Here is a 27,849-nt window from a genome sequence, read left to right on the forward strand (position 1 = left end):
CGAATTATCACTTATTCAACATAGTTATTGTTGTGTAACAAATGTTGGAATTTTCATTCAAGTAGATTTTTTTTCCTTTCTATTAATCACAGGTCGGATTACGATCACAATACTGATTCTATTGAACCATCTCCATACAATCCATCTTTTTACTACAACCGCGTAGGTACGTACGGCGAAACTTATTGAAAATTCATTCTCCATGTTTATTATGGTAAAACAGCTCGGCCGCTACCCCAGTCTTCCATCAACCGACTGTTCGTGCGGTTTGAAGCTCGTTGTGCACGTTGTCTGCTGGAAATCGTTCGTAACTTTTCATTTGTTCGTCAAAATCGATCAATGTTGACGGTTGTTTTCTTTCGCTTTGTTTCTTCAGTCTCTGCTCGCACATTATCGAAATACTTTGTTGAATATCGCGAAAAATTATCTCCAAGGTTACATCACACATCTCATGTGAATTAACGATGCTAGACCAATAGAAGCCTGTGTGGGGGCTTTCGATTATTACCAACAAACGGAAAGTGGATTAGTAAGAAATACCCGCCGTGTGGACAACGCTACAACACACCTGAGAAGAAAAAGAAACAATTCCTAATTGCTATACTTTCGCCCGAAAACACAACTGAAATTGTGACCTGTTAAGTGCACAGAGAGGAAATTTGGATTGTTGGAGGACTTACATTGGCAGACGTGTATTGGTGCTATCGAAACGCAATTTAGATGAGAAACTGTTTGAATGTGATCTGGGAGATACCGATTAGAATTTTAACCGAAGGCTATTAGCATGCAGTAATACCAAGCAGTGTATTTAGCACATTTGTTGTGCTTAGTGAATATCATGGTGTGATGTGTTCATCGAATTAAACATTAATTGTACTTGCCTTCATAAATGCCGGTTGTGATAAGGAACGTCGAAAGCAGCTCGTACGAACATAGTTTTGTGATAAAAAGTTGATCTATAATACCATACCCGAAGCAGTTTTAATAGGTAGTAAACACTACGATAAAGTTAAAATGGTTTCGACACGTTTCGAAGTATCTAGCTCACCGGTAATTATATACTATAGCCCGTCGTAATTGTAATTTTACACTGTTGTTTCGTAAGAGTGCGTCAACAAAAAAAAGCAGAATTCACTTTTGAGTTTCCGGGGAAAATTTGTGTATGGTTTTTCATATGAATATTATTAGTTTAATTCATCAGCTTTATTAATTTCTTTGTAATATCAGTTAGATTACAGCTGAACAATGAAATAACAAAACTTCTCCAGGAAATTTCTTCTAAATTGATCAAGTAAAAGAGAAAGTGATAGAACAATTGAACAAATGATCGAATTGCAGCTTGTTCTCAATGACTATAACTAATTAACAACGCGATAAATATAGCATCGTATCTACAAATTTTAACGGAAAACGGTTACGGCGTGTGCACTAGAGCGAAACCAGCTAGCGATCAAAATTTTCAATGCGTTTCATAAGCCCACTAATTTAGAGACCCATCGATGCACACTAAAAAGTGTAATATAGTTACATTTTTTTTGAATGAAATGATTACCTACAAACACTCATAGAAGAGCAAATTAACATTTTGTATGTAACGCAATAACTAGAGATCTTACAAAATGAATGACATTTGATACTCAATTTGTAAACATGTATCAATATGCCAATTTCAATATGAACATTTGCGTTTTGAGTGTTGATTTTTTTCACCAGATACACCGATGCTTCATGCCTATTCGATCGACCGCAGCCAATTTTGCAGTTGGAGGCTGATCGCGTCGAGTCTAGTTTCGTGATTGCTGTTGCTGCTGCTGCTTCAAGCTACGAGATGCCGAAGATTGACTTCACAGTCCGCTGGTTCCGTAAAACAGTGAAGGAAAAAAAAGGTTGTACTTTTGTGCATCTTCTGTTGCAATTACTCATTTAATTAACCCGGCAGCCAACCACAGAAAACCAAATTTTGCATCACGCAAAATGAGGCCGCATCAAAAATAGCGATCATTAAAAATTGGCTAGCGTGCTTTGTACCAGGTATCTCTCGCTTCACTGGCCATGTACGCGCCATGTTTTCGCGAATTTCTATAATTCAATTCTCTACTGTCGATGCCTCTTCAACTTTCGAGGATACGCTCGTTATCAATATTCGGTTTCGCAATCTAGACCACATTCAGTCAGTTAAAAGCCGGAATTGTCTACGGTAAATTCTGAGTGGTGAGTTCAACTCATTGTAAACTACCGGTTAATTGCTGCGCAGAAATGTCGACATTTATCAGTGCTTCACATAATGGCATCTCGATCCAGCTCTCTGTAGATTTATTATTGGTATAGAATCGATATGATCACAGCTTCATACACATATCGGCTCAAAATGATAATGCAGTTAACGTTTTCAATATATCTATTTCCCATTTATAAGTCCGGATGCTTGTTTATTGTAACGTTGCTATATAAATTTACGACCGTTTGAGGCCGCAAATAAGCAATTCTGTTTATTAGTTACATCAGTAGTGTCATATCCTCTATTTCATTTTCGAATGACACACACTATAGAGCAATTCCAGGAATAGGTAGTAAATCATCAGATCACCAGGCATACTCCGATTTTAATGAAACTTTATACACACTTTCAGTATGACAAAACGTTCACGCAGAAAATTTTACTTTAAAGTTCAATATATTACACTTTCAATTCAAATATGTTTTAATTTGAGTCAGCGTTTATTTTCATTTTCCTTTGATTCAAATACTTTTGATATTTACTTCAAAGCAAATATTTTTTATTTATTCGTGCACAAAAATAAATAAAATTAGCATTACATTCAAATATAATGTGCTTTGAATTCAAATGTTCTTCTTTTCCACCTTAATTCAATTTCACTTGGAATCAAATACAATTGTTATTTCATTCAAAGCAAATTAGTTTTGTTTCTAAAATCAGGCTTTCGTGCGACAGTGTGTAGATTCAATGATGGATTTTTTTTAATTTAATAAATTGTTATTTAAAAAGAATTTTTCACTAAATATTGTATATTATTTTTTTATTTATTAGTGATTGCATTTTGTGCGCTCAGCTAAGTACGGTTGTGGTATTGACTCCTCTACTTCCTTTCGTTCAAAAATTTCCAATATACAAATGTAAGTTCTCTGTACAAACATCCTTAATAACCTACCTCAGCATCGCACAATTATAACGATTTCAATAGTGCAGATAGTTTCAATTCGTCAACTACTTCGAAATTTATTACTTCCTCGAACGACGTTATCCATTTGAATGATGTAACAAAATGAAATCTTAGCAAAAGTTGTTGTAAATAAATCAACTAGTACCAATGTTTGATTCAATGAAAATATTTTAGAAATAATAATCATTTGATTCAAGGACGAAGAATTTTAATCAACATCTAAGAATTTGAAGCTAAAGTTTACTTCATTTAGAATTGGAACAAACTTTTGCTGATATTGTGGTGCTCCTGGTGGACGGATTTGGAAGTTCTTGAAGCCCACGTGTCGGGAATTTTGTCAGCTTCACGTATGATTTTTGACATTCCGCAAATCGACTTTGTAAACAGGTGCTGATCAAGTTCGACGGGTGTCTTCTGATGGACGATGAATCCTATGTCAAGACTGATTTCGGGCATATCCCAGGTCAAAAATTTTACTTGGCAATGGCTCAGCGGGATGTTCCAGCCAAATTTAAGTTTGTTTTTGCCGACAAATTTGCAAGAAAATTTATGATTTGGCAGGGCATTTGCAGCTGTGACAAAAAAAAAACGAAAGTTTTCGTTACAAATAAGACAATGACATCGGAACTATACCAAAAAGAGTGTCTCCAAAAACGAATTTTGCCGTTCATTCGATCCTACGACCATCCCGTAATGTTTTGGCCAGATTTGGCAAGCTGTCATTACAGCAAGTCGTTCAAGAATGGTATGCAGAGAAAGGGGTCCAGTTTGTTCCGAAAAACCTTAACCCACCCAACTGCCCCCAGTTCCGGCCTATTGAGAAATACTGGGCAATCATGAAGAGGAGACTCAAGGCAAAGGGAAAGGTTATCAAAGACATCAATCATATGACGACTTGGTGGAATAAGATAGCTAAAACGATGGACGAAGAAGGTGTGCGCCGCCTAATGAGCCGTTTTACAGGAAAAAATCGAGAATTCCTTCGAAACCGTGACGAATAATTTTATCCGTATTTTTTCTTAAAAGTATGAAGGAAACGCTACATTTGTATTAAAAAAGATCTTGAATTCAATAATAATGAACTGAAATACAGACAATTGTCTTTGTTCCAATTCTATCTGAAGCAAGCTTTAAGACTCAGTATATTTGATTTAGTTTAATTCAAGAGTCAAAATATTTTTTTTAATCTATCCAACGACATATTTGATTCAAATGCATTTAATGTACTGTAACAAGCATTTGAATCAAATAAATTTTTGATTTGATTCAATGAAATTTTGAAATTTGAATCCATATCTCAATATATTTGAATCTAATATGCATTACCACACAAAAGTTGATTCAAAAAGAGTTTAATTTGATTCAAATTTTAATTCAAAAATCGTATTAATTGATTCAAACAATTGTTTGAAATTGACTTTAAGACTCAATATGTTAGAATCTAATGTTCTCGCGGATGAAAAGACTAGTTTGACTTAAGATTGATTTTTAAGAAGAGCGGATTGTATTAAATTTCTTCTACTCGTAACTGTAAATTGTACACAAATGATGTTCATGAAGAAACTGTAGGAATTCAGTTGGACACAAATTATACACTGAGAAAAAATAAATTTGAAGCATTCTCAAGGATTGAAAGATAAAACAATTAAATTGAAAACCCTGTTTTAATCTTGTGGTGGTTTCAATCCACCTAGTGATGTAATTAAGGTGAAATGCAGTCTCAAAAAAGGCGCGCAAACATTAAATTGCTTGAGTTGACCGAATCATCGCACAAAGCATAACAAGAAAAACCGACACAACCAGGAATATTTTCGTGATTGAGCGCAGTGGGCTTACCGCTCGTTTTGTTAGCTTGAAAAAAAGACTCATTGATTCGTAATGGATTTTTGAATCTTTCACACTTTGAATATTCAATCGTTATTGTTAGTGATTACTATTACACTAGAACTATGAATCAATGAGTAATTATTGATTGACTAACATAAGGTTATATGTATATCTATTGCCTAACTTGCTTATTATGTATATGCCTGAGATTAGCATGGATTCTCCTTCAAAAGCACGATTGAAGACAAGAAAACTTTCAAGTATTTTCGGTGTCTTTGACAGTACAATCTGAAGTAATATCTATTATATGATATTACACAGACATGCTTCAATAACATCAATGCATTGAGCTCAAGATAGTTGGATATTACTAGTATTAGAAACGACAGTTACTTAGAAAATAAACGATTTATTACAATATCCATTTACTCGTTTATATTTCAACACAAAATTCAATGCTGCATAAACTTCTGTAACAAACACTATCTTTCAGTTCTGAAACCATTCCCGTTGGTTCCGTTCATAAATTTCAAAAACCAATTACGGCTCGACAAAGCAAAATTCGAAGAATACTTAGTTGTGATAAATTTAATTGCGAAGACTTAAGTGCTTTTAGTTTTTCTAAAATCGATATAGTTTTTGAGTAATTGATCAAAAACGCGACGCGCACATTCCGCTACATTTCACCTTAAGGAGTGTCCCACGAAAAATTTCGAATTTAAAAATGCAATAATAAAAAAACGGTTTGATAGATTGAAATGATTATAGATTTATTTGAAAGGTTGATTCATAAAATTTATTATGAATCATTGAAATCTATCAGACCGTTTTTTATTGTTGCATTTTTAAATATGAAATTTTTCGTGGGACATCCTGTAGTTACCTAAAATCGAAATTCGCTACAGGAATTTGCTAATTTATTTCAAGTAAATTATTTCAGTTTCCATACCAACATATAATTAATTCAGTGAAAAAAATATTCCATTTGAATATTTATTATAGGTACAAAGACTTTGTTTCAATTCCAACTAGTTGATTAACCTCTTATGTGCTATTTCTATAATGTCAATTAATCAATCCAAGCGAAATCCTGTGTTCCTGTTACTTTTGTATTTGAAATTCATGTTAAATAATCCTCTTGGCCTCAGTTGAAAAGTTGATTTTTACAGTTATTTCTTTAGTTTTTGTTTGCTATATTTTCAGCTTACACTTAAAAACCAGCATTTGACGTTAATTTCGAGTTTAAGGTTTTTAGTTTTCGAGCAAATTAATTTTGTTCATTGTTTTGTTCTCTATTTTGTACTCTTCTACAGTTTTGACATTGTCATTCAGAATCAGATAAAATGAATGCATATGATACTATTCAATTCTGAATGCTAGAATTCCAGATAACTGAAAAATTCGTCTTCTATAAATATTTTGTTCTTGCTTTGATATTACAATGACAGAATTCTAATATTTGAACTCTTATTTCAAACTAAAAAATGTTAATTTCTATTATTGAGATGTTTAATGTTAATAATAAAAATCACCTCTACCGGGGTTAGGCTTTACATGTTTCTACAACTATACCTTGGTCATGGCCCCAAAAGTTTAAATTGGTCTGGCCTGGAGACAGCTTGGAGGATTCATCTTCTTGAGTACGAATTCGGCTTTTTGCCCTTGGCGAAATATGAGCAAAGTCTTGGGCATTTCAACAGGCTTCGCAGCAGCCGATTCTTATGTCGTTTTCGCTTGATGCTAAAAAATCTAACCCAGTTTCCACTTTAACTGCTGTCAAACCGTTTGGTTTTTATATCAGGTTTGCTCAAACCCTCGGTTTTGCTAAGTGCGAGATCAACACAGTTTCATGAAAAGTGTTGTTTGATGAACTTACCTTGTGTCAGTTTCAGTTTTCTCAAGCGGAAACGACATTAGTGTACAGAATCATTGCATGGCATGGCTAGTACTATAGATCCTACTGACACTAAGAAGCCTTCCACACACAGATAAAAATATTTTGTGAATTTACATCTATTTTCATGCACATATTTGGAGCAGGTAATTAAACATAAAAATACTTTACAATTCTGTACGTTTCAATATAATTTAATCGCAAAATAAGCGTTAATTGAAAGATACAGTTATATATATTTCTGATATTACATCCTTCAAGATTTTATCTGATCAACAATTCTTCTCCATGTAACTCGATCCATGGCTGCTTGCCTCCAACCACGTCGGCGCCCGATACTATCCAGGTTTCGCTCCACTTGGTCCAGCCACCGTGAACGCTGCGCTCCTCTTTGTCTCGTACCTGCCGGATTAGAGGTGAACACCAACTTGGTGGGGCTGTTGTCCGGCATTCTCACGACATGCCCCGCCCACCGTACCCTTCCAGCCTGGGCTACTTTCCGGATACTTGGCTCACCGTAGAGTTGCGCTAGTTCGTGGTTCATTCTTCTCCTCCACACTCCATTCTCCTGCACACCACCGAAGATCGTTCTCAGCACCCTCCTTTCGAAGACTTCGAGTGCTTGCAGGTCCCCCTCGAGCATTGTCCACGTTTCGTGCCCGTAGAGAACCACCGGTCTTATCAGTGATTTGTACATGGTGCACTTCGTGCGGGGGTGAAGTTTCCTGGATCTCAAAGTTTTGTGGAGTCCATAGTAGGCACGACTTCCGGATATAATGCGCCTCCTGATCTCCCGGCTGGTGTCGTTGTCCGCAGTCACCAGTGAGCCAAGATAGATGAACTCGTCAACCACCTCGAACTCGTCGCCGTCGATCGTAATACTGCTGCCCAGACGTTGCCTATCGCGTTCAGTTCCGCCAGCCAGCATGTACTTTGTCTTAGACACATTTATCCTTAGTCCTACTCGTGCCGCTTCGCGCTTTAGTCGGGTATACAGATCTGCTACCGTCTCCTTGTTTCTACCGATTATATCCACGTCATCAGCGAAGCACACGAATTGTCCGGACTTCGTGAAAATCGTGCCCCGCATGTTGAACCGCGCTCTTCGCATAACTCCTTCAAGTGCGATGTTGAACAGCAGGCAGGACAACCCATCACCTTGTCTTAATCCCCTACGTGATTCGAACGGTTCCGAGAAACCGCCCGCAATCTTGACACAACACTGTACACCATCCATCGTAGCCTTAATCAGTCTTGTCAGCTTCCCAGGGAAGCCGTTCTCGTCCATAATTTTCCATAGCTCTACACGGTCTACCGTGTCGTATGCGGCTTTGAAGTCGATGAACAGATGATGCGTCGGGACCCGGTACTCACGGCATTTTTGGAGGATTTGCCGTATAGTGAAGATTTGGTCGTTTGTTGATCTGCCGTTGATGAACCCGGCCTGATAACTCCCGACAAATCCATTTACCAGTGGTGATAGACGCCGGAACAGGATCTGAGATAACACTTTGTAGGCGGCATTTGACACTGTGATTGCCCTGTAGTTTGCACAGTCCAATTTGTCACCTTTCTTGTATATCGGGGTGATGACCCCTTCCTTCCACTCCTCCGGTAGCTGTTCTCTGTCCCAGATCTCTTCGATTATTCGGTGCATGCATTCCGTCAGTTTCTCCGGTCCCCTTTTGAAGAGTTCTGCTCCTAGACCATCCTTACCAGTTGCTTTGTTGTTCTTGAGCTGTTGGATAGCCTCCTTGACCTCGTTCATAGTGGGCACTGGTACATCTCCGTCGGCTGTAACACTGACATAATCTTCCTCCTCCAACGCCTGATTGTCCGCCTGTGCACTATTCAGATGTTCATCGTAGTGCTGCCTCCACCTTTCGATCACCTCACGTTCGTCCGTCAGGATGCCACCTTCCTTGTCTCTACACATTTCGGCTCGCGGCATGAAGCCGTTGCGAGAGTCATTCAGCTTCCTGTAGAACGCCCGTGTATCCTGAGAACGATACAGCATCTCCATCTCCTCTCTCTCCGACTCTTCCAGGTGGCGCTTTTTGTCCCGGAAAAGGCGAGTTTGCTGCTTTCGTCTCTGTCGATACGATTCCACGTTCTGACGGGTGGCTTGACACAACATCGCTGCGCGTGCTGCATTCTTCTCGTCCAATATCTCCTGGCATTCGCCGTCGAACCATTCGTTCCGTCGACTCCTTGGCACGTATCCCAGGACGCTCTCCGCAGCATTGCTGATGGCTGCTTTAGTTCTGGTCCAGCAGTCCTCCAGGGGAGCATCATTGAGCTCCTCCTCCGCTAGTAACGCTGCTTCGAGATGCCGCGCGTAGGCAGTCGCGACCTCGGTGTCCCTCAGTCGGTCCAGATTATACCGCGGCGGGCGCCGGTACCGTACGTTATTCACAACGGACAGTTTTGGACGCAGTTTAACCATCACAAGGTAGTGGTCCGAGTCGATGTTAGCGCCCCGATAGGTTCGTACGTCGATAATGTCCGAGAAATGCCGTCCATCAATCAGGACGTGATCGATTTGTGTCTCCGTTTGCATGGGTGATCTCCAGGTGTATCGGTGCAGGAGGCGATGCTGGAAAAACGTGCTTTTTATGGCCATGTTCTTGGAGGTGGCAAAGTCGATGAGTCTTAGGCCGTTCTCGTTCGTTTGCTGGTGGGCGCTGAACCTTCCAACCACCGGTCTGAACTCCACCTCCTGGCCAACCTGAGCATTGAAATCGCCGATGACGATCTTGATGTCATGTCTTGGGCAGCGATCGTATTCACGTTCCAGCTGCGCGTAGAATTCGTCTTTGTCGTCATCGCTACTTCCGAGGTGGGGACTGTGCACGTTAATTATGCTGATATTGAAGAACCGGCCCTTGATCCTCAACCTGCACATTCTGTCGCTGACCGGCCACCATCCGATCACACGCTTTTGCATCTCCCCCACCACCATAAAAGCTGTTCCCAGCTCGTGTGTGTTGCCGCAGCTCTGGTATATGGTGTGGTTCCCGCGAAAGACCCGCACCGTAGACCCCTTCCAACACACCTCCTGCAGCGCTACGATGTCGAACTTGCGGTCTTTCACTATATCGGATAGTATACGCGTGCTTCCGATGAAGTTGAGAGACTTACAGTTCCACGTACCGAGTTTCCAATCTCTTGTCCGTTTTCGTCGCAAAGGTCTGAGCCGATTAGATCCATCCGAATTTTCTTGTTGAACTTCCTGAGCAAGCTCTTTTTATGGGCGGCTAGCTAGGCCTGCGCCAACCTTGCAGTAACGCTGAAGGACCGCGAGAAGAGAGAGATTTGGGCCAGGTGCATATTGAAAGGCGGCTCCAACTCGCCTTGTCAGGGCCAACTGCTTTAGGTCTTGTGGTTTTTTAGGCCTAGAACGTGTAGGGCCCACTACCTCGTCCTACCCACACCTGCAGTCAGCCCCCGCTACATGGTTCGGGTCGCGAGTCACAACGAGTTGCTATCACGACTAAGCATTATCCACCACCTATGACCCGCCCGGTTGCTTGCAGCTCAGCTTCCCTCATAGTGCTCCTCCTCCACCACAGGGCCCGGGAAAGATACAGTTATATTCATTGAAAATTCAATGCAATTCAATTTAGTTTTGCATCGATGAAGGTTTTCAATCAAAATTTCGATTCAACTCATGTCTATTCCATGTTACTATTGATTTACATCTCGTGTAAATTTCATTATTTCTTTCTGTGCAGGTCGGGGCTCGAATATACGACAACATGCTTGTAAGACCAGCGTCCTATGCATTGAACCGCCAGCCCGGGACAAAACATATGGCAAATATACTGATGTCAAAACAGTACAAGGTTATGATGTTTTCGGATGATGAAGAGTAGGTGCCACTGAAAACATCCCCGAACGAAAACGTCCTCTGTCATCGTATCTGTTGTTACAGATAAATTCGAATGGATGTTACGCCTATAAATTCCTTGCCAAACCATAGCCTTTTTACTGAATTTTTCTGTGAATATCGAGTTATCTGCATCTCCAATGCTTTGTCCAACACGCACCATGTAGGAGAACTGGTCGCTCAAAAGCTTTTTATAATCAAATTTCACGTATGATTCATTATTCTTGATTTCGCATGCTAGTTTTCCGCACTGTAGTATGTCGTACAATTTACAAACCCAGGATTTGATAGATACGGCATGAGTTTTCACTCATGTTTTGGCTTATTCTGCTTCATGCAAATCCTCAGTCCATTTCGTGTTTCTGCTCGGTACTCTTGAAGGTTCACAGCTTTATGGTCAAATCTGGTACGGAAGCACCATTGTTTTACCGATGAAAGTTAGAGGCCTTTCGTTATTCCGACACCCGAAAACAACAAAGGCGCATCAAAATCATGCTTAGACTTTCTAAGACACCCTTTGGTGTCTTTTTAAAACTGAAGAAGCTAGAGCGAAACCAATTTGAAGACATTTGCAAATCTCCCATCTTTTGAGAAAAACGTAACGCAGTAGACGAACAAATTAAACTAAAAAAAAGTTTATTTCTCAATATTCTTATTTTGAATTTTATTTGCTAATTTTTTCAGAACATGTTTTCTTCTCTTGGACACCGTTTTTGAACGAGTAACAGTTTCCTAGTTCCAACGATTTGATGAAAATGGATGCAAAAAATGCATTCATCCTTTTTAAAAATCAGTCTTGAGTCGAATAGGTTTCGATCCTAATTTTGCCACCATTCCTGCTGATAATTTCTGGAATTGCTGTATACTGAAACGTTAGCAATATTGAGAGAGTGGCAACAATCGGCTTTCATCAAGTTCTTGAAAATTTTCGAAACCATTGTAGGTCAATTTTATATATCTTAAATTTGAAGAAATCATCCGTTTCAGTTAATCCGGATCCGAACATGTGCTCCATTGTTATGCGATGACGAGTAACAACAATTTTGAATTATCAAAAATAATCGTGCATCTGTATCTGTATGTACCTAGATTATTTCAAAAATCGTGTTTTAAATGAGATTTGTAATTCCTATATATACTGATATGTTCTTCCTGATGCTAGAAATTTATCCATGTCTCACCAAAGCTAAGCAAAGCCTTGGGTTTTTATTACTTTTGTGAAATTTCTGTTTCAGAAGGCTTCAACATCCGGATTCAGAACGTACAGAACCATTGTATGGCTGGTGCTACGATCCTACTGACACTAAGAATCCTTTCACAAGTCGAGGCTCGAACATAAGACCAACTGGATTGTAATTCCAGTAGCCTATACATTAACCCGCCAACTCAGGTATCACGTAAACTATTGAAAAATCGAAAAGTTGAACTTTGCAATGAGCGATTAATATTAAACTACACTGAGAATTGTTCGCTTTACTCTTATGGACCCTAAAATACAATCATGCACTGAAAAATCTTCAAGCTTTTATTCATCAAAGCTTAAGAAATTAAGCGTCGTTGTACAATACGATGCTGTCATCAACGAACATTGATCGATTTGTCTGGTAAATATCAAAACATTAATAATTCAATCTAAGCTAATACGAGATACACAGTTCAAAAAAATCTAGTGATTTTTTATCTTATAAGATGCACATAAATGGAGCATCGTATTTTATACAAATTTATATTCAAGAACATGTAAGATTGTGTGATTTGAAAATTACATGTCTTAAATTCGAATGAAATAAAAAACAAAAGATCGATAGCAGCAGCGCGCGTTTTGAACCGAGAGATACATTAGACCACAAGCACATCGGTTACTCGACTGAACCGCAGAGCTCATATCTGGTTTTTAAATAATTGATAAATATAAATTCATACAGCGGCACTTGGTAGCCGAGTGCAAATTACACTCGGAACATGTAAAATTCTGTGCGAGTGGAATTCATTATTTTTTTCTGTGTATGAATGCAGATTCAATTCACCAGTTTTCACTGAACATAGTATTAAATATTTTGCATTTCATTTGAACCCCAACTGGTCGGTCCGTTGATTCGTGTGAAGACTCCAGCCCAAGGTGGTCATCAATTCAACTATAGTGAGTCTGAATCAATGAAGTGGGTCAATGTTACGGCGAATGTCCGTCAGCTGTACGCGTGGGATGTCCGAAGTTAATGCAAAAGGTGTATTTTCACCTTTTGTCGTTACCGCCAGCTATTCGATAATCGTGTAGTGGACAAACGTTTCAGGGACAATTTTGTTTTTGTTTCGTTTGGCACTTTTTGTAGACCATCAGTGAAACAGAAAGTGAATGAAAGTGCACTCATTGAAATGACAGTGTCGGATGAGTGTTGACGAAAATGTGGGACAATAAAGTATGCATTAACCTTGACTTGTATCTTTTTTGACAGAGAGCACGTGTAACAAATTTTCGTTTGTCGTTCATTGATCGAAAAGTTGAATTCTTTTTTACTCAATGAGTCACCATGTACATCATTACCTTCAGTTGATTAGATTAATAAACCCTCGTTTTAAAATGTCTTATGTATCGAACTGTGCTCCATGCAACATGATTGTTCTATATTATTTTTTGTTTTCTATTAATTTCCCATTTGTCTGAATCTCTTCATACACTATCTCTCAGATGGATCGATTGCAGTCATTTCCGGCAGCGCATCGAAGCGATCATTCATAATGACAGAGTTCAACGCTTTCTTAACTGTGTCCAAAGGCCAGTTTCTTGCTCATTGTTTTGATAGTCGCTTCTGAAGACTTGAAATGTAGTTTGGTATGAAGCACACACAAGTCCTAATCGATCTGCGATACTTTCCGATGAAGGTCGGATAAATTGAAATTAATTTATTCTGACGGAAGAAGTGATTTTTATGATAATGGTTTCGTCATTTGGGAGAAAATTTATTACATTCAAAACTAATAATACGTGATTGACGTACATTAAATGCAGATAAACTTAGCATCGACGAGATCCAGTTCCCGCGGTATGCAATGCAAACTTTAATCTGAAATGTGGCTAAACCAAATATTACAATATAGAAATTTTCTACGCGACACACCTACGTTTCGATCGTTAGCGATTTTTGACTGTTTCGAATGAGATATAAAAGCTAGCTTATAGGTGCTAATTAGCCGTACGGTTCACTAAGCGACACAGAAACGATTCCATTGAATTGTATCCGGATTGCAGTTCCAGTTCCGTAGTTATGGATCGATGACGCAGAAATTGAAAAAAAGCTACGATGCAAAAAAGAGTTTGGAATCCTCAGAACTGGAACTCGAATTAATATAGTTTAGAGATTTGGATTAGCAAGAATTATTTGAAATGTCTTTGTCTACAATGGTCCTTAGTTTCAGCTAACCAACAAGCTCCTAAATCTAAGTCAAATTGAGTAGATTCGTTGTAGTCTTCTATGATTATTTTAATTATAATAATCAAGTGAAAATACGAGATAGTACAGACCTTACTATCAGAACTGTTGCGAGTGCATGAAAATAAATATAATGATGCTTTCTTCACGTTTCGCCTTCGGCTCATCAGTGCTTAAAGCAGTTCAAATTGAACTGCCATCTCCGCCTAACAGTTCAATTTGAACCGCTAAGCAGACGCAAAGTTTACACTATTTGTGTAACGACTTTTTGGATTTTGCACCGAGATGCTATATCCTTTCTGATGGCTAGAACGAAAACGAGTGACGACTGACTACTGGTCGCCGCAGAGTGTGAACATTTAGGGGTTTTTTGGTTTGTACAGAAAAGCACATATTTTATTTCAGCTTTCTTCACGTTTCGCCTTCGGCTCATCAGTGCTTAAAGCAGTTCAAATTGAACTGCCATCTCCGCCTAACAGTTCAATTTGAACCGCTAAGCAGACGCAAAGTTTACACTATTTGTGTAACGACTTTTTGGATTTTGCACCGAGATGCTATATCCTTTCTGATGGCTAGAACGAAAACGAGTGACGACTGACTACTGGTCGCCGCAGAGTGTGAACATTTAGGGGTTTTTTGGTTTGTACAGAAAAGCACATATTTTATTTCAGCTTTCTTCACGTTTCGCCTTCGGCTCATCAGTGCTTAAAGCAGTTCAAATTGAACTGCCATCTCCGCCTAACAGTTCAATTTGAACCGCTAAGCAGACGCAAAGTTTACACTATTTGTGTAACGACTTTTTGGATTTTGCACCGAGATGCTATATCCTTTCTGATGGCTAGAACGAAAACGAGTGACGACTGACTACTGGTCGCCGCAGAGTGCACTGATGAGCCGAAGGCGAAACGTGAAGAAAGCTGAAATAAAATATGTGCTTTTCTGTACAAACCAAAAAACCCCTAAATGTTCACACTCTGCGGCGACCAGTAGTCAGTCGTCACTCGTTTTCGTTCTAGCCATCAGAAAGGATATAGCATCTCGGTGCAAAATCCAAAAAGTCGTTACACAAATAGTGTAAACTTTGCGTCTGCTTAGCGGTTCAAATTGAACTGTTAGGCGGAGATGGCAGTTCAATTTGAACTGCTTTAAGCACTGATGAGCCGAAGGCGAAACGTGAAGAAAGCTGAAATAAAATATGTGCTTTTCTGTACAAACCAAAAAACCCCTAAATGTTCACACTCTGCGGCGACCAGTAGTCAGTCGTCACTCGTTTTCGTTCTAGCCATCAGAAAGGATATTGCATCTCGGTGCAAAATCCAAAAAGTCGTTACACAAATAGTGTAAACTTTGCGTCTGCTTAGCGGTTCAAATTGAACTGTTAGGCGGAGATGGCAGTTCAATTTGAACTGCTTTAAGCACTGATGAGCCGAAGGCGAAACGTGAAGAAAGCTGAAATAAAATATGTGCTTTTCTGTACAAACCAAAAAACCCCTAAATGTTCACACTCTGCGGCGACCAGTAGTCAGTCGTCACTCGTTTTCGTTCTAGCCATCAGAAAGGATATAGCATCTCGGTGCAAAATCCAAAAAGTCGTTACACAAATAGTGTAAACTTTGCGTCTGCTTAGCGGTTCAAATTGAACTGTTAGGCGGAGATGGCAGTTCAATTTGAACTGCTTTAAGCACTGATGAGCCGAAGGCGAAACGTGAAGAAAGCTGAAATAAAATATGTGCTTTTCTGTACAAACCAAAAAACCCCTAAATGTTCACACTCTGCGGCGACCAGTAGTCAGTCGTCACTCGTTTTCGTTCTAGCCATCAGAAAGGATATAGCATCTCGGTGCAAAATCCAAAAAGTCGTTACACAAATAGTGTAAACTTTGCGTCTGCTTAGCGGTTCAAATTGAACTGTTAGGCGGAGATGGCAGTTCAATTTGAACTGCTTTAAGCACTGATGAGCCGAAGGCGAAACGTGAAGAAAGCTGAAATAAAATATGTGCTTTTCTGTACAAACCAAAAAACCCCTAAATGTTCACACTCTGCGGCGACCAGTAGTCAGTCGTCACTCGTTTTCGTTCTAGCCATCAGAAAGGATATAGCATCTCGGTGCAAAATCCAAAAAGTCGTTACACAAATAGTGTAAACTTTGCGTCTGCTTAGCGGTTCAAATTGAACTGTTAGGCGGAGATGGCAGTTCAATTTGAACTGCTTTAAGCACTGATGAGCCGAAGGCGAAACGTGAAGAAAGCTGAAATAAAATATGTGCTTTTCTGTACAAACCAAAAAACCCCTAAATGTTCACACTCTGCGGCGACCAGTAGTCAGTCGTCACTCGTTTTCGTTCTAGCCATCAGAAAGGATATAGCATCTCGGTGCAAAATCCAAAAAGTCGTTACACAAATAGTGTAAACTTTGCGTCTGCTTAGCGGTTCAAATTGAACTGTTAGGCGGAGATGGCAGTTCAATTTGAACTGCTTTAAGCACTGATGAGCCGAAGGCGAAACGTGAAGAAAGCTGAAATAAAATATGTGCTTTTCTGTACAAACCAAAAAACCCCTAAATGTTCAAATATAATGATACTAATGGAATGAATGCTATAATCGAACTTGAAGGAGCGAATTTTCAGTGACTGTCATAATATTTTCTTATTTAATTCCCAACACTTCAGTACTTTCGCCGTAACGTCAATTAATGATTCAAAAAGCATGCTAACCTTCACCTACTGTTGACGAACAAACCTGCTTGTTAGGAATGAGAAGCATTTGCTAGTTTGCTATTTATGTTCAACATGGAGCGAAGTTGTACAACTGAGGTAGATGGAAATGCAAAGCTGAGCATTATTTTAAACACACTAATACTGCCACGCAGATGCACGCATGATAAAGGTTAAACTTGTCCAACAACTAAACGACACATTTGATTCCATCGTTCTTACACATCGTTAACCAAAAGATTTTTGAGTTTCAGATGAATGTAAAAATAGTAAGACTTTATACTTCTTGGTGCAGCTTTTAACAGGGTGGCAAGTGACCGGGAAAATCGGGAAAACCGGGAAAAAGTCGGGAATTTGATTGTACCGGGAAAAACTGAGAAAAAGTCGGAAATTTTAGTGAAAAACCGGGAAAATTATTCCTATGAGTAACAGTTGTTAGCATAATAAGTTTTTTTTTCAGCAATTGAAAAGTAGGGGACAATACCCGAATTTGCGTTCGAGCGAAATTTTCAGTACAAGTGTTGAAACAACTTATTGTCCATTGGAAATTGGTCCAACACTCCACGTCTCGTCCAACGATTTTTAGAGGGTTACAGGCAGTTTTAAATCAAACAGGAAGCATCAGAGTTTTTTGAGTTGTTATCAATAACAGCATAATAGAAGCTCATTTTGAAAAATAAGGATAATTTGGATGCTTCTGTTGGATTTTTATTAAATTTTTGAATAAGTATTTAAAGCACCTGCAAAATTTATGGCAAAATCTCAAGGTAACTTAGGGAAAATTTTTAATAAAATTATTGAACATTTTTAGGAGTCTTTATGTTTTAAATTTGCTAATGATTGCCCTTGTATCATCATAATTTGTCTCAGTAATGTCATCTTAAGACAATACTTGTGTTATGCTTATATTTCTGTTAGATGTCAAAAGGACTCGCAAAATTGGAAGAGTTGTCGACTTTGATCTTATTCACCGATTACAGGAAGTATTTGAATTCCTTTTTTGAGAGTTTAAACTGATTTCTGAGGACCAGTATTGAATTGAATTTAGTTTGAGCTTTTGGAACTTCAATAAATTAATGATTTTAATTATATACGGCTATATCTATAGCTCCCAAAACAATTTCAGGGTTTACGTTAGTATTCTAGTTCTAAGCTGGTAATTGAACTAATACCCTGAATGTTATTGATTGATCTGCTGGAATCAGATCAATTGTAGAAAAATTTCTCATAGAAGATAAGTTAGTTAAGCTATTGGAAATAAAACTGGTTTAAAACCAGCGGAGAGTTCATCATGAAGAACTCGTAATTTCTGATTATTTTTCTAATTACTCTACGAGCATTTTGAATCATATTAGAAAAAAAACAGATCGATATATTGTGCATTTTAACAGCTATCATTTGATTTATTTGCCGATTAACGCATTGAAATCGTAAACATTGTTTATTGGCTAACAGATACGTTAGAAAAAAAATTGGTGTTTTAAAAGAGCAAGTCGTGGCAGCCGAACGGTTTTGCGAAATATTAGGTATACGTACATCTAATGATTTTTAATTCAATTTTATTACATGAAAATTTCAAATTTCTGGTCTGACAGGACTTAGTAAATAATTGGTTCTATGGTTTCCATCACAATCACAGCATGATAATTCATCTGAGGGTATCGTTCATTGAACAGATGTGCTTGCAAGCGACATAATTTAAACAGTATATGTCCGTATAACAATTTATTGTACCATAGCCGAAGCTCTGGCAATGACGATAATATGTTAGATCCGCTGTGCCATCATCAGTGTTGGTGATTGCCGATAATTTGGCAGAATGCCGATCGATATTTCTCTACATTGTATACAACATTTTCAATCGAGTACAAGATGCTACAAGAACTCGCTGTCTCTCAATGCATGAACCGTGAGAGAATTTTTCTACATTTCATCACTCCACTTCATACTCTGAGTATTTCACAGCCCTTAACAAAATATATACTGTCCGGCAATTATCGGTGCTGAGAGTAATTTACCAAGAGAGAATCGCAAATTGATAATTATCGCAGATAATTCGACTTGATGATTCTCATCCTAGATTACAATATACAATATTTCAAAACCCTGGTCCGGAGCATTCACAGCTATTTTCATAGATACAACTTATACAAAGGTAGGCGGCAATAGTAAAATGATTCTTTGATGGCACTGATTAGATCGTGTGAAGAGTTAGTAGAGAGCGTTCTTTGATACGATAAAAGCCATCCTTGGCCATTATGCCGTTTATAATTTTCCCGCCGAACTGAGATTTCCACTTTCACTTCTGGAAGGAACGAAGAAAATGTACAAAATGATTTTAAGTTGCAAGCATAGATTGCTGTTCCTTAATGATTTATTTTCCAAAAAACCAAAAAAAAAAAATAAAAACAGTCATGTGCACTCGGAAGAAATCGGTTACGTGTAAGCAAAACCTCTGAATGACTTGAAAAAGGCTTTATGCTTTTCTTATATGCACATGTTATAATGAATATTTTCTATTTATACATCGAGATGCCTGGAAAGTATTTGAATCCTCAATTAGCGGGCCTATTACAATTATCCTTTTTGGACATGGGATGGATGTTTGAATTAAAAAATATTTTTAAAAAAAACTAAACAGGGGCGATATGAGACTATTCCAAAAACCGGGAGTTTTTATCTAAAACAAAAGGGGAAAAACGGGAAATTGAAATCGGCAATTCACTTGCCATCCTGTTTTAATTTACTTTTTTTAAATGGTGTTATGAGCATTGGGCATACAAAAATATGTGCAAATCGGTTTAACATTTTATGAAAAAATCAAATCATATTTAGTTTTTCAAATACAATGCATATATCAGCGTCCTTTTAACAAATGAGAATTTCCGGGATTTTCGTCTGATTCCTTCCATAAAATTTTACACAGCCTTCTTGGTTCTCGCGTAGATGGCTAGTTTGCGTACACCCTCATTGAACATAACTCAAAATTGAGTGACACATCACTCAAATTCATAAAAAGTGCACGTACTCTAAACTTGAGTTACCACCTATCTAATCATTTTTGAGTTGAGGGACGAAATTGTCAATACTTGAGTAATTTTTACTCCAAATAAGAAAAAATATTTTGTCCAAAATTTGAGTAAGTTCAACTCAAAATTTGAGTTCCTTGCTCTCAAAATGATGCTCTCACTTTAATTTGTTTGTGCTATAGTTGATTTTATCACATTCAACAATTCCGCCAACTAGGCGTGTAAATAGTTCGGATTTTCGAAATTGGCATGCAGAATTTCGATGCATTACTTCTCTTGCTTCAAATGTCAGTTGCTTTTTAATGCACGATGAAAAAGTTCAAATTTTGGTAGAATTTCGAATGTTTCCAATTTGTCGTTTTTTTTTAAAGTACCTGCTGAAAACAAAGGCGTTGTTCTACGGTTGGTATCTATCAATAATGTTTTGTCTTTCTTGCAAATTATAAATTGCTAACGAAAAATCAAACAGAGGAATATTGCTATATGATCCACAGAATTACAAGTCGGTTAGTAATTGACGTATACGGACTGCATAGTTCAACCATATGAAACAAAAACGCACTTCTTAAAAACCTGCCGTTAAGTTTACAGTTGGCATGCAAAACAATTGTTTGTAAGTAAGTTATACTTACGAAAACAATTCCAATTGTCAGTGACAGAGGAACCTTTACTGGTTTGTAAAAGTATGCAAACCACTTTCAATGTTTTCAAACAGTCCGCTCAGACATCACCAAACAGTACCCAATTTTTGAATGTACCGCCTGTTGACAGTCTTTATAAAAGGAAAAAAGGTGCAGTATGCGGCAGACGCAGAATTTATTAATGTCAATGTTAAACGACTGTCGTCGTTCAAATTTCAATATATACACGTGTTACGAATGGAATGTGACGATTACGTTCAGTCAGTGTGCTACATATTGAACGCTTCCTTCTCTGATAAACACATTATTATTATGCATACTTAATGGTGCCATTTTTATGGTGAAGCTATGATGTGACACTAGCCACAATGATGTATCTATTGCATACAAATACACAGTTGATTGTAATTATCCGATCAACTACGAACCTAACTTGCGTTTGAATTGTTTATGAATAAGGCATTCTACGAGCTATCATTTGTTTCTGTAACGATTGCTTACTTTCCATGAGATATTTAGATGTGTTCCACAGTTTTTCACATCGTGTTCTATTATCTTTGTTTCTGTTCTGGTGCAAGGCAAGGTAAACAGAAGAAGGCCAGCTTATCAATGCGTCTAGCGAATTTATATCTTAATTGTACAAGTTCGTAATAAAACAACTTTTTATATCATTACATTATTACACCATTTTTTGATTTGATATTTTAAATACAACTTGCAGTGTTGAGTGTTCAATCTCATAAATTGATTCTAGTTTCATTCAACTCCATTGCATTTTAAAACAATCATTTCTAATTGAATATTAATGAGAATGTTCCACAACCGTTATCCATTCAATTACCATTGTTTTGTAACAAGCCTAAAATTAACAAATTCATTTTTAATTCAGCTGAACATTACATATGTAAACTGCCATAAAAAACCTGTTCTAATCCACCTAGTGCTGTAATTATGCCTTTCTCATATCAATCACACTCTTATCTATAATACTGTGGTATTCTTAAAAAAAAATCTCGAAAAGCAATCGGTTTGTTTGGCTGTCTACTGCGAATCGCTGCCCATTGGAGTAGTTTTGAGGCCAGTTTAGAGAATTTTTTACGTGTTTTGTTTCGCCCGCTTAGCGATGGCGTAATTTTTTTACACACTTTACCCTATATTTCCGGAACAGAAAGTCGGACCCGGATGAAATTAATTAATTAATTAAGAAATTCCGTGTGGGACTACAAGACCTTGCATTTGAACCTAAGTTTGCGAAGATCGGTCAAACCATCGCTGAGATGGAAAAAGTGAGTAGTAAGATCCATTTGGGAAAATATGGCTACTATGTTCGGTGCTTCCGAAATCCGGAATCGGTTTGTTTGTCCGTCTAGTGATAATGACTTGATACCAGTTTAGAAATTTTTTACGTGCTTTATTTCGCCGCTTTAAGTGAAGGTATACCATTTTTAACAAACTTTACCCTATAATTCCGGAACTTTCAGGAATTCCGGGCCACGAGAGCTTTAATTTCAATCTAAGTTTTCCAAAATTATCGGTCCGGTCATTTTCGAGAGAATCGAGAGCACATTTTTGTTGCATACGCAAGATAAGAACACATGCATATTCTAAGCCGTCTTGAATAGCACACATTGCTAAATAATTAATGCGTTGTTTAGTGTAGTAGTAGGTCTCGGATTCTTCGAATGCCCAAGTTCTGAATTCTTTTTGGTTGCCTTAGATATCTTTACGTAGAAATAGTTTAAGTGTCTGGGTGTTTATTGTGATAGCCTGCTATGAGGTATAACAAAACATGCTCAAAATTTATCTTTCAACTGTTCGGAGAATAGCTATAGAACAATAAGTTTACTGTAAGACAAACCAAGGATTACTAAACTACAGCGATAGTTGTTCATTCGAAAAAAAATATAAATTCAAATAAACTAAAATCGCCTTCTTTTATCATTGTCATAGCTTCTCAGTTTAGAACTAATTTGCTGTAAATCAAAATAACTTCATATTGCTCTCTCGGTAACCGGCTGCTTAGAGATTTAGAAAAAAAAAACTGTAAGTTTCAAAACCAATATTTAGTTAGAAATTTACCAATGCATTTCGACTATTTTAAAATCATTATCTTATATGATAATTATCCTTGATATCGCGTTTTGAGATACGATTAGGGTATTCGGTTGGTTTTTACTCAATTGACTACCGTCCTGATAATTTCAACTTTACTCTATGCATGTTACTTCTAAATGGAAATTTTACATCATTAAATAGGAAATATCGCGAAGCATCAATTAGGTGTCATCGCGAATGGTATTTTGATAACTAATTTATACATATTTTTCGTTTTGGGGTCGGTTACACATAAACGTTCAGGTTATAAACTTCGCGTGTTTTTTTTTCAAATCATTAGATCGTATTATCTACCAAGATAAATCCTATTAATTTCCTCGCCCCAGTAACACCACTCCTTTCCTGTGACCTATGTGATGCTGGTTTTCAGTTTTTAGTACTCGAGTCAGAGACAATGGGCCGTATGAAAAAAATGTAGTAAATTTGAATTTCGGTAGTAAATGCTACATGTGGATCACGTTCCTTTCAAAAGAAGAGACTTCAATACACAACAACTTTCGAACATGCTACAAACTGTAGTGTTTACTACAATTTTTTGGTAGGTAGCTCTAGGTAAGTTGCTACTGGTGTGTTTGCTGATAAACTGAAGTACAAAAAATTAAAAAAGGTCGCATTTTTGCAGCAGTAAGTACGTTTCTTGCTTTGTGCATGTTTATTCCAACTTTTCCGGCTCCTTGTCGATACGGCATGCAATAAATGCTTAATTTCGAAAGTAGCATTAACTACATGTTCGAACTTGTTTTTTTATTCATACCGAATCGCGTTATACTTTGTTTTTAAGAAGATATTACAAACAACAGACTTTATTACATTTTATTCATACGGCCCAATATCACAGAATGTACCGAGCCCAAAATATGCACAGAGATCTGAGAATAAAATTTCGAGAATATAATATTTAAACATTTGAGAAAATAGTCCCACTTGACTGTTTTTTAGACTTTACCTGATAATTTGCGGTCATCCACAATATTGACACTGTAAACCAAATTCTGAGAACGAGTTATGAATTGTCAAGTTATTTGCACTTTTATATAATAAGTACTCTATTGTTCATGGAACTTGAAGTTAAAAATCCTCCATTTAGAGATAATTACAATTTTTGGTTTAACTAATTTTTAATAATATTTCTAGAATCAAATAAAAGTGTGCAAACTCTGAATCTTCGTTCGCAGCACCTGCTGACCAAAAAACTTTAAATGCAAAAACCGAGAGTGTTTGTTCCGAGCGAACCAGCTAAGGTTTTATCTAAGGGTTCCGTTTCGAAGGTTTTGACCACCATTCTCGGTACTTCTGGAACAAGGTACTGAGAAGCGGTTTTTATCGTAGTCGTTTCGTTTAGCAAGCCACTATCATAACCTACAAATTGAAACAGTGTTGAGTCGATTTTATAAGAATTTTTCTCTATTTTGCATAATTGCTCTAAATGACGGTTTGAAATTTTAAACATACTTTACCCTATAGTTTCGAAACAGGAAGTCGCTTCCGAATGAAAATAAATAGCGTTCTATGTGACCATAATATTTTTTATTTGAGCCCAACATTTGTGAAAATCAGTGAAGCCATCTCTGAGAAAATCAAGTGAGTTCCGTTTTGAAGGTTTTGATAATAATTTTCGGTACTTCCAGAAACCGGGAACTGCGAACCTGTGTAGCCGAAACCGGTTCGTTCAGCAAGCAACTATCATAACCTACGAAATAGCATAACCTGCAAATTGTTTCGGAAGAGCCGGCTAAGTTTTTATCCTGTTTTACCTTTTTATAAATATAAAATATACAGGTATAGAATTCGCTCAAACTTTAGAAAAATTTTCTGAGGCCCGGTAGATCGAGTGCCATATAGTAATCGATTCAGCTTGACAGACTGAGTAAATGTCCGTGTGTGACTGGACCATTTTTGATCAAACTAGTTGCAATTGAAACTTGAAAGGGATCCTCGTGAGCCTGAACGCTATTGAATGTTTTTGAGATCGGATGCTTACTTCTCGAGTTATACCAAGTTTAATTCCTAAAATTTCAGTTTTTTGACAATATCTGTCACAATTGTCCTTGTAAACAAAATATGTTTTGATAATTAGATGCCACACAGTAATAGCTGTCCAATAAGCCATAGATTGTTGAAATTCGTCTGTTTTTTACGGAGATATCGATCTTCTTGTGTAAGTGACTTTTTCCCCTATTCTACATACACCACGCTGCATGATGAAGTGGTGTTTGGGAGTGAAACACGATTTACAATACTATTGTAAGAAATTGTTTCTAAGTTCATTTTTTCTCGTTTCGATTTTAGCACGAATCAAAACAATTTCATGTTTATATTGATTCGTACTACATACAGCAGTGATTGCTGCAAGAACATAACTTCTTACACCCCACACCCGTCCGATTTTTGTATTCAAAAATACTTATCCTGGTTTTTCAAACCGAGTTTCACTTATTCGTTCATATAAGCATCTGAATTTCAGAACAATAATTGGAATATTATTTGTGTACAAAAGACTATTGTCCCGAAAAAAATCAATCATATGTTTATAATTGTATGGGTAACTGTTATACTTACTATTAGATAGGATAAAACCGAATAGTTATCATCGAATTTTTCTAGTAAAATTATAACACTTTATTCCACAGCCTGTACGATACCCAAAATCAATATTTTTCATAATCAGCAATGAATTCAGCGAGCGTTTCAACTACTATGGAATGCGAAGTATGCTATGTTGTCTACTCCTGATTGTTTGATTGACTAAGCCCCTAACTTCTCTTGCAGCTGTTTTGGCACTCTACCTCACTCAGAAGCTCAACTATGATGACGACACAGCCACCGTAATATATCACATCTTCACCAGCTTAGCGTACTTCTTCCCATTAATGGGTGCCATACTGGCTGATAGTTGGTTGGGAAAATTTAAAACGATCTTATATCTATCAATTGTGTACTGCATCGGAAGCACACTGATTGCGATGGGAGCAATTCCACCCTTGAATTTACCGGCCACGTAAGTGACTCATTACTATCTTAATTTCCTGCATTTAATTCGGTATGCCATTTCAGGTCCATGACGGTGCTGGGGTTGTTGTTCATAGCAGTAGGATCGGGTGGCATCAAACCCTGCGTTTCAGCTTTTGGCGGAGATCAATTTAAATTACCAGAGCAAGCGGTTCAACTAGCCAAGTTCTTTTCGTTGTTTTACTTCGCTATCAACGCAGGATCACTTATTTCGACAACGTTAACACCAATTCTTCGCGAAGATGTCCATTGCTTCGATGATCCTGATTGTTTCTCCCTTGCGTTCGGAGTGCCGGCTGTTCTTATGATTTTTTCAATTATAGTATTCATCTGCGGAAAGTCAATGTACACAATCAAAAAACCTGCAGGGAATATGGTAGTTCTAGTATTCAAATGCATCGGAAATGCATTATCTACCAAAGTAAAAGAGCGCGATGTGAACCCACGGAGCCATTGGTTGGATTATGCCGAAGCTAAATACGGAAAACAAATAGTTTCAGATATAAAATCATTAATGAAAATATTAATCCTATACATTCCGTTGCCTGTATTTTGGGCTCTTTTCGATCAACAAGGTTCTCGGTGGACTTTCCAAGCAACGCGAATGAACGGTGAAATCGGAGCATTTACAATCAAACCAGATCAGATGCAAGTTATCAACCCTTTCTTAATCTTAGCGTTCATTCCATTCTTCGAAGGTTTAGTATACCCTGTACTAGAGAAAGTTGGTATCAAGACACCTTTACAGAAGCTGTCGTTCGGCGGAATTTTAGCTGGAGCTGCATTTGTCTTATCTGGATTTGTCGAAATTGCTCTAGACAAAACCAACGCGGTATTACCAGCGCCAAATGAATCTCAGTTACGGATTTACAACGGACTGCCATGCGATTATCACTTTACGAGTGATATTCCACACTTCAATAATTTTACCGTCCAATCCCTTGGATCATTTGAGGCACTTCAGGTGTCTACGGAACAAAATACCACATTCCGATATTCAGCTTATACCACGGAAAACTTTTGCATAAAAGCAAATATGTCCAATGTATCGGGAACGTTTTACCTTAACCCAGGAAACGCAGTTAGCTATTTTATTAATCAAAAAGCCAACAAAATAAATTTTCTGGAGTACTCTGACTCTACAGAAAAAGATAAGCGAGGATTGCCAAGACTCCGACTACTTGCCAATATTAAAACAATTAAAAAGGTCCTACTTAAAAATAATCTGATTTCCGACGCCCAGTACAATATTTCATTGAATACCTTCGATCAACAATCGGTTATTGATGGAGAATATGATATATTTAGTAATGATGGAATCAGGAAAATTGCATCGGTGAAGCTAGATCTTGGTGGAGTTTACACAATTATTCTACACGAAGTTTTGGAGAATGAATTTGTAAGTTAAAGTCCCACAAGTCTCCCAATTTATTATTTTCATCCCTTTCATTTTCAGACACTTCAACGACATATAGTAACCCCACCCAACTCGTTGCACATGCTCTGGCTAGTACCGCAGTACGTGGTAATCACGGCAGGCGAGGTGATGTTCTCGATTACGGGATTGCAATTCTCCTATTCGCAGGCACCCGAAAGCATGAAATCCGTTATACAAGCATTTTGGTTGCTAACCGTCGCTATCGGAAACATGTTGGTAGTGTTTATCGCCGAAGCGAAATTCGTCCATTCACAATCTGTCGAGTTTTTCCTATTTGCCATATTGATGTTCCTCGATATGGCGTTCTTCATGATTTTAGCCATCCGTTACAAATACAGCGAGCATGAGATAAGTGATGTTGAATCGGGTGATATAAAAAAATCTACCGGTAGCATAGGGGAGAGTGAACCGTGCAAATTTGATCAAAGCCCGCTGGAAAAAGGATTGGAGAACGTTAAAGCCTCCTACACGAATGAAGCGTACCGAGAAGACTGAATCTGTGTATATATGTGTTTCTTCGTCGATTGTATCTAGCATCTTTATGTTTTAATACAATTTTGTGGTAAAAACAAGTCAATCTAACAGCTCTCAAAGCAAGTTAAGTTACCGAGAAACTTGTAGTCGTCATAATAATATAAAAAGAAATTTTACATACTGTCGTTTCTTTCTATTCAAATATCACATA

General features: G+C 37.7%; 1 protein-coding gene across 1 annotated transcript; it reads left to right on the forward strand.

Moving 5' to 3' along the window:
- The first annotated feature begins 221 nt into the window (after positions 1-221).
- Positions 222-27,819, forward strand: LOC131433740 (peptide transporter family 1-like). Its single transcript, XM_058600323.1, has 5 exons — positions 222-1,050; positions 25,348-25,426; positions 25,487-25,715; positions 25,772-27,125; positions 27,183-27,819. Exons 1-5 carry the CDS (start codon positions 1,015-1,017, stop codon positions 27,657-27,659), a joined length of 2,175 nt encoding a protein of 724 aa, XP_058456306.1. The 5' UTR covers positions 222-1,014; the 3' UTR covers positions 27,660-27,819.
- The last annotated feature ends 30 nt before the right edge of the window (positions 27,820-27,849 follow it).

Source organism: Malaya genurostris, chromosome 3 (genome assembly GCF_030247185.1).
Source record: "Malaya genurostris strain Urasoe2022 chromosome 3, Malgen_1.1, whole genome shotgun sequence".
NCBI lineage: Eukaryota > Metazoa > Arthropoda > Insecta > Diptera > Culicidae > Malaya > Malaya genurostris.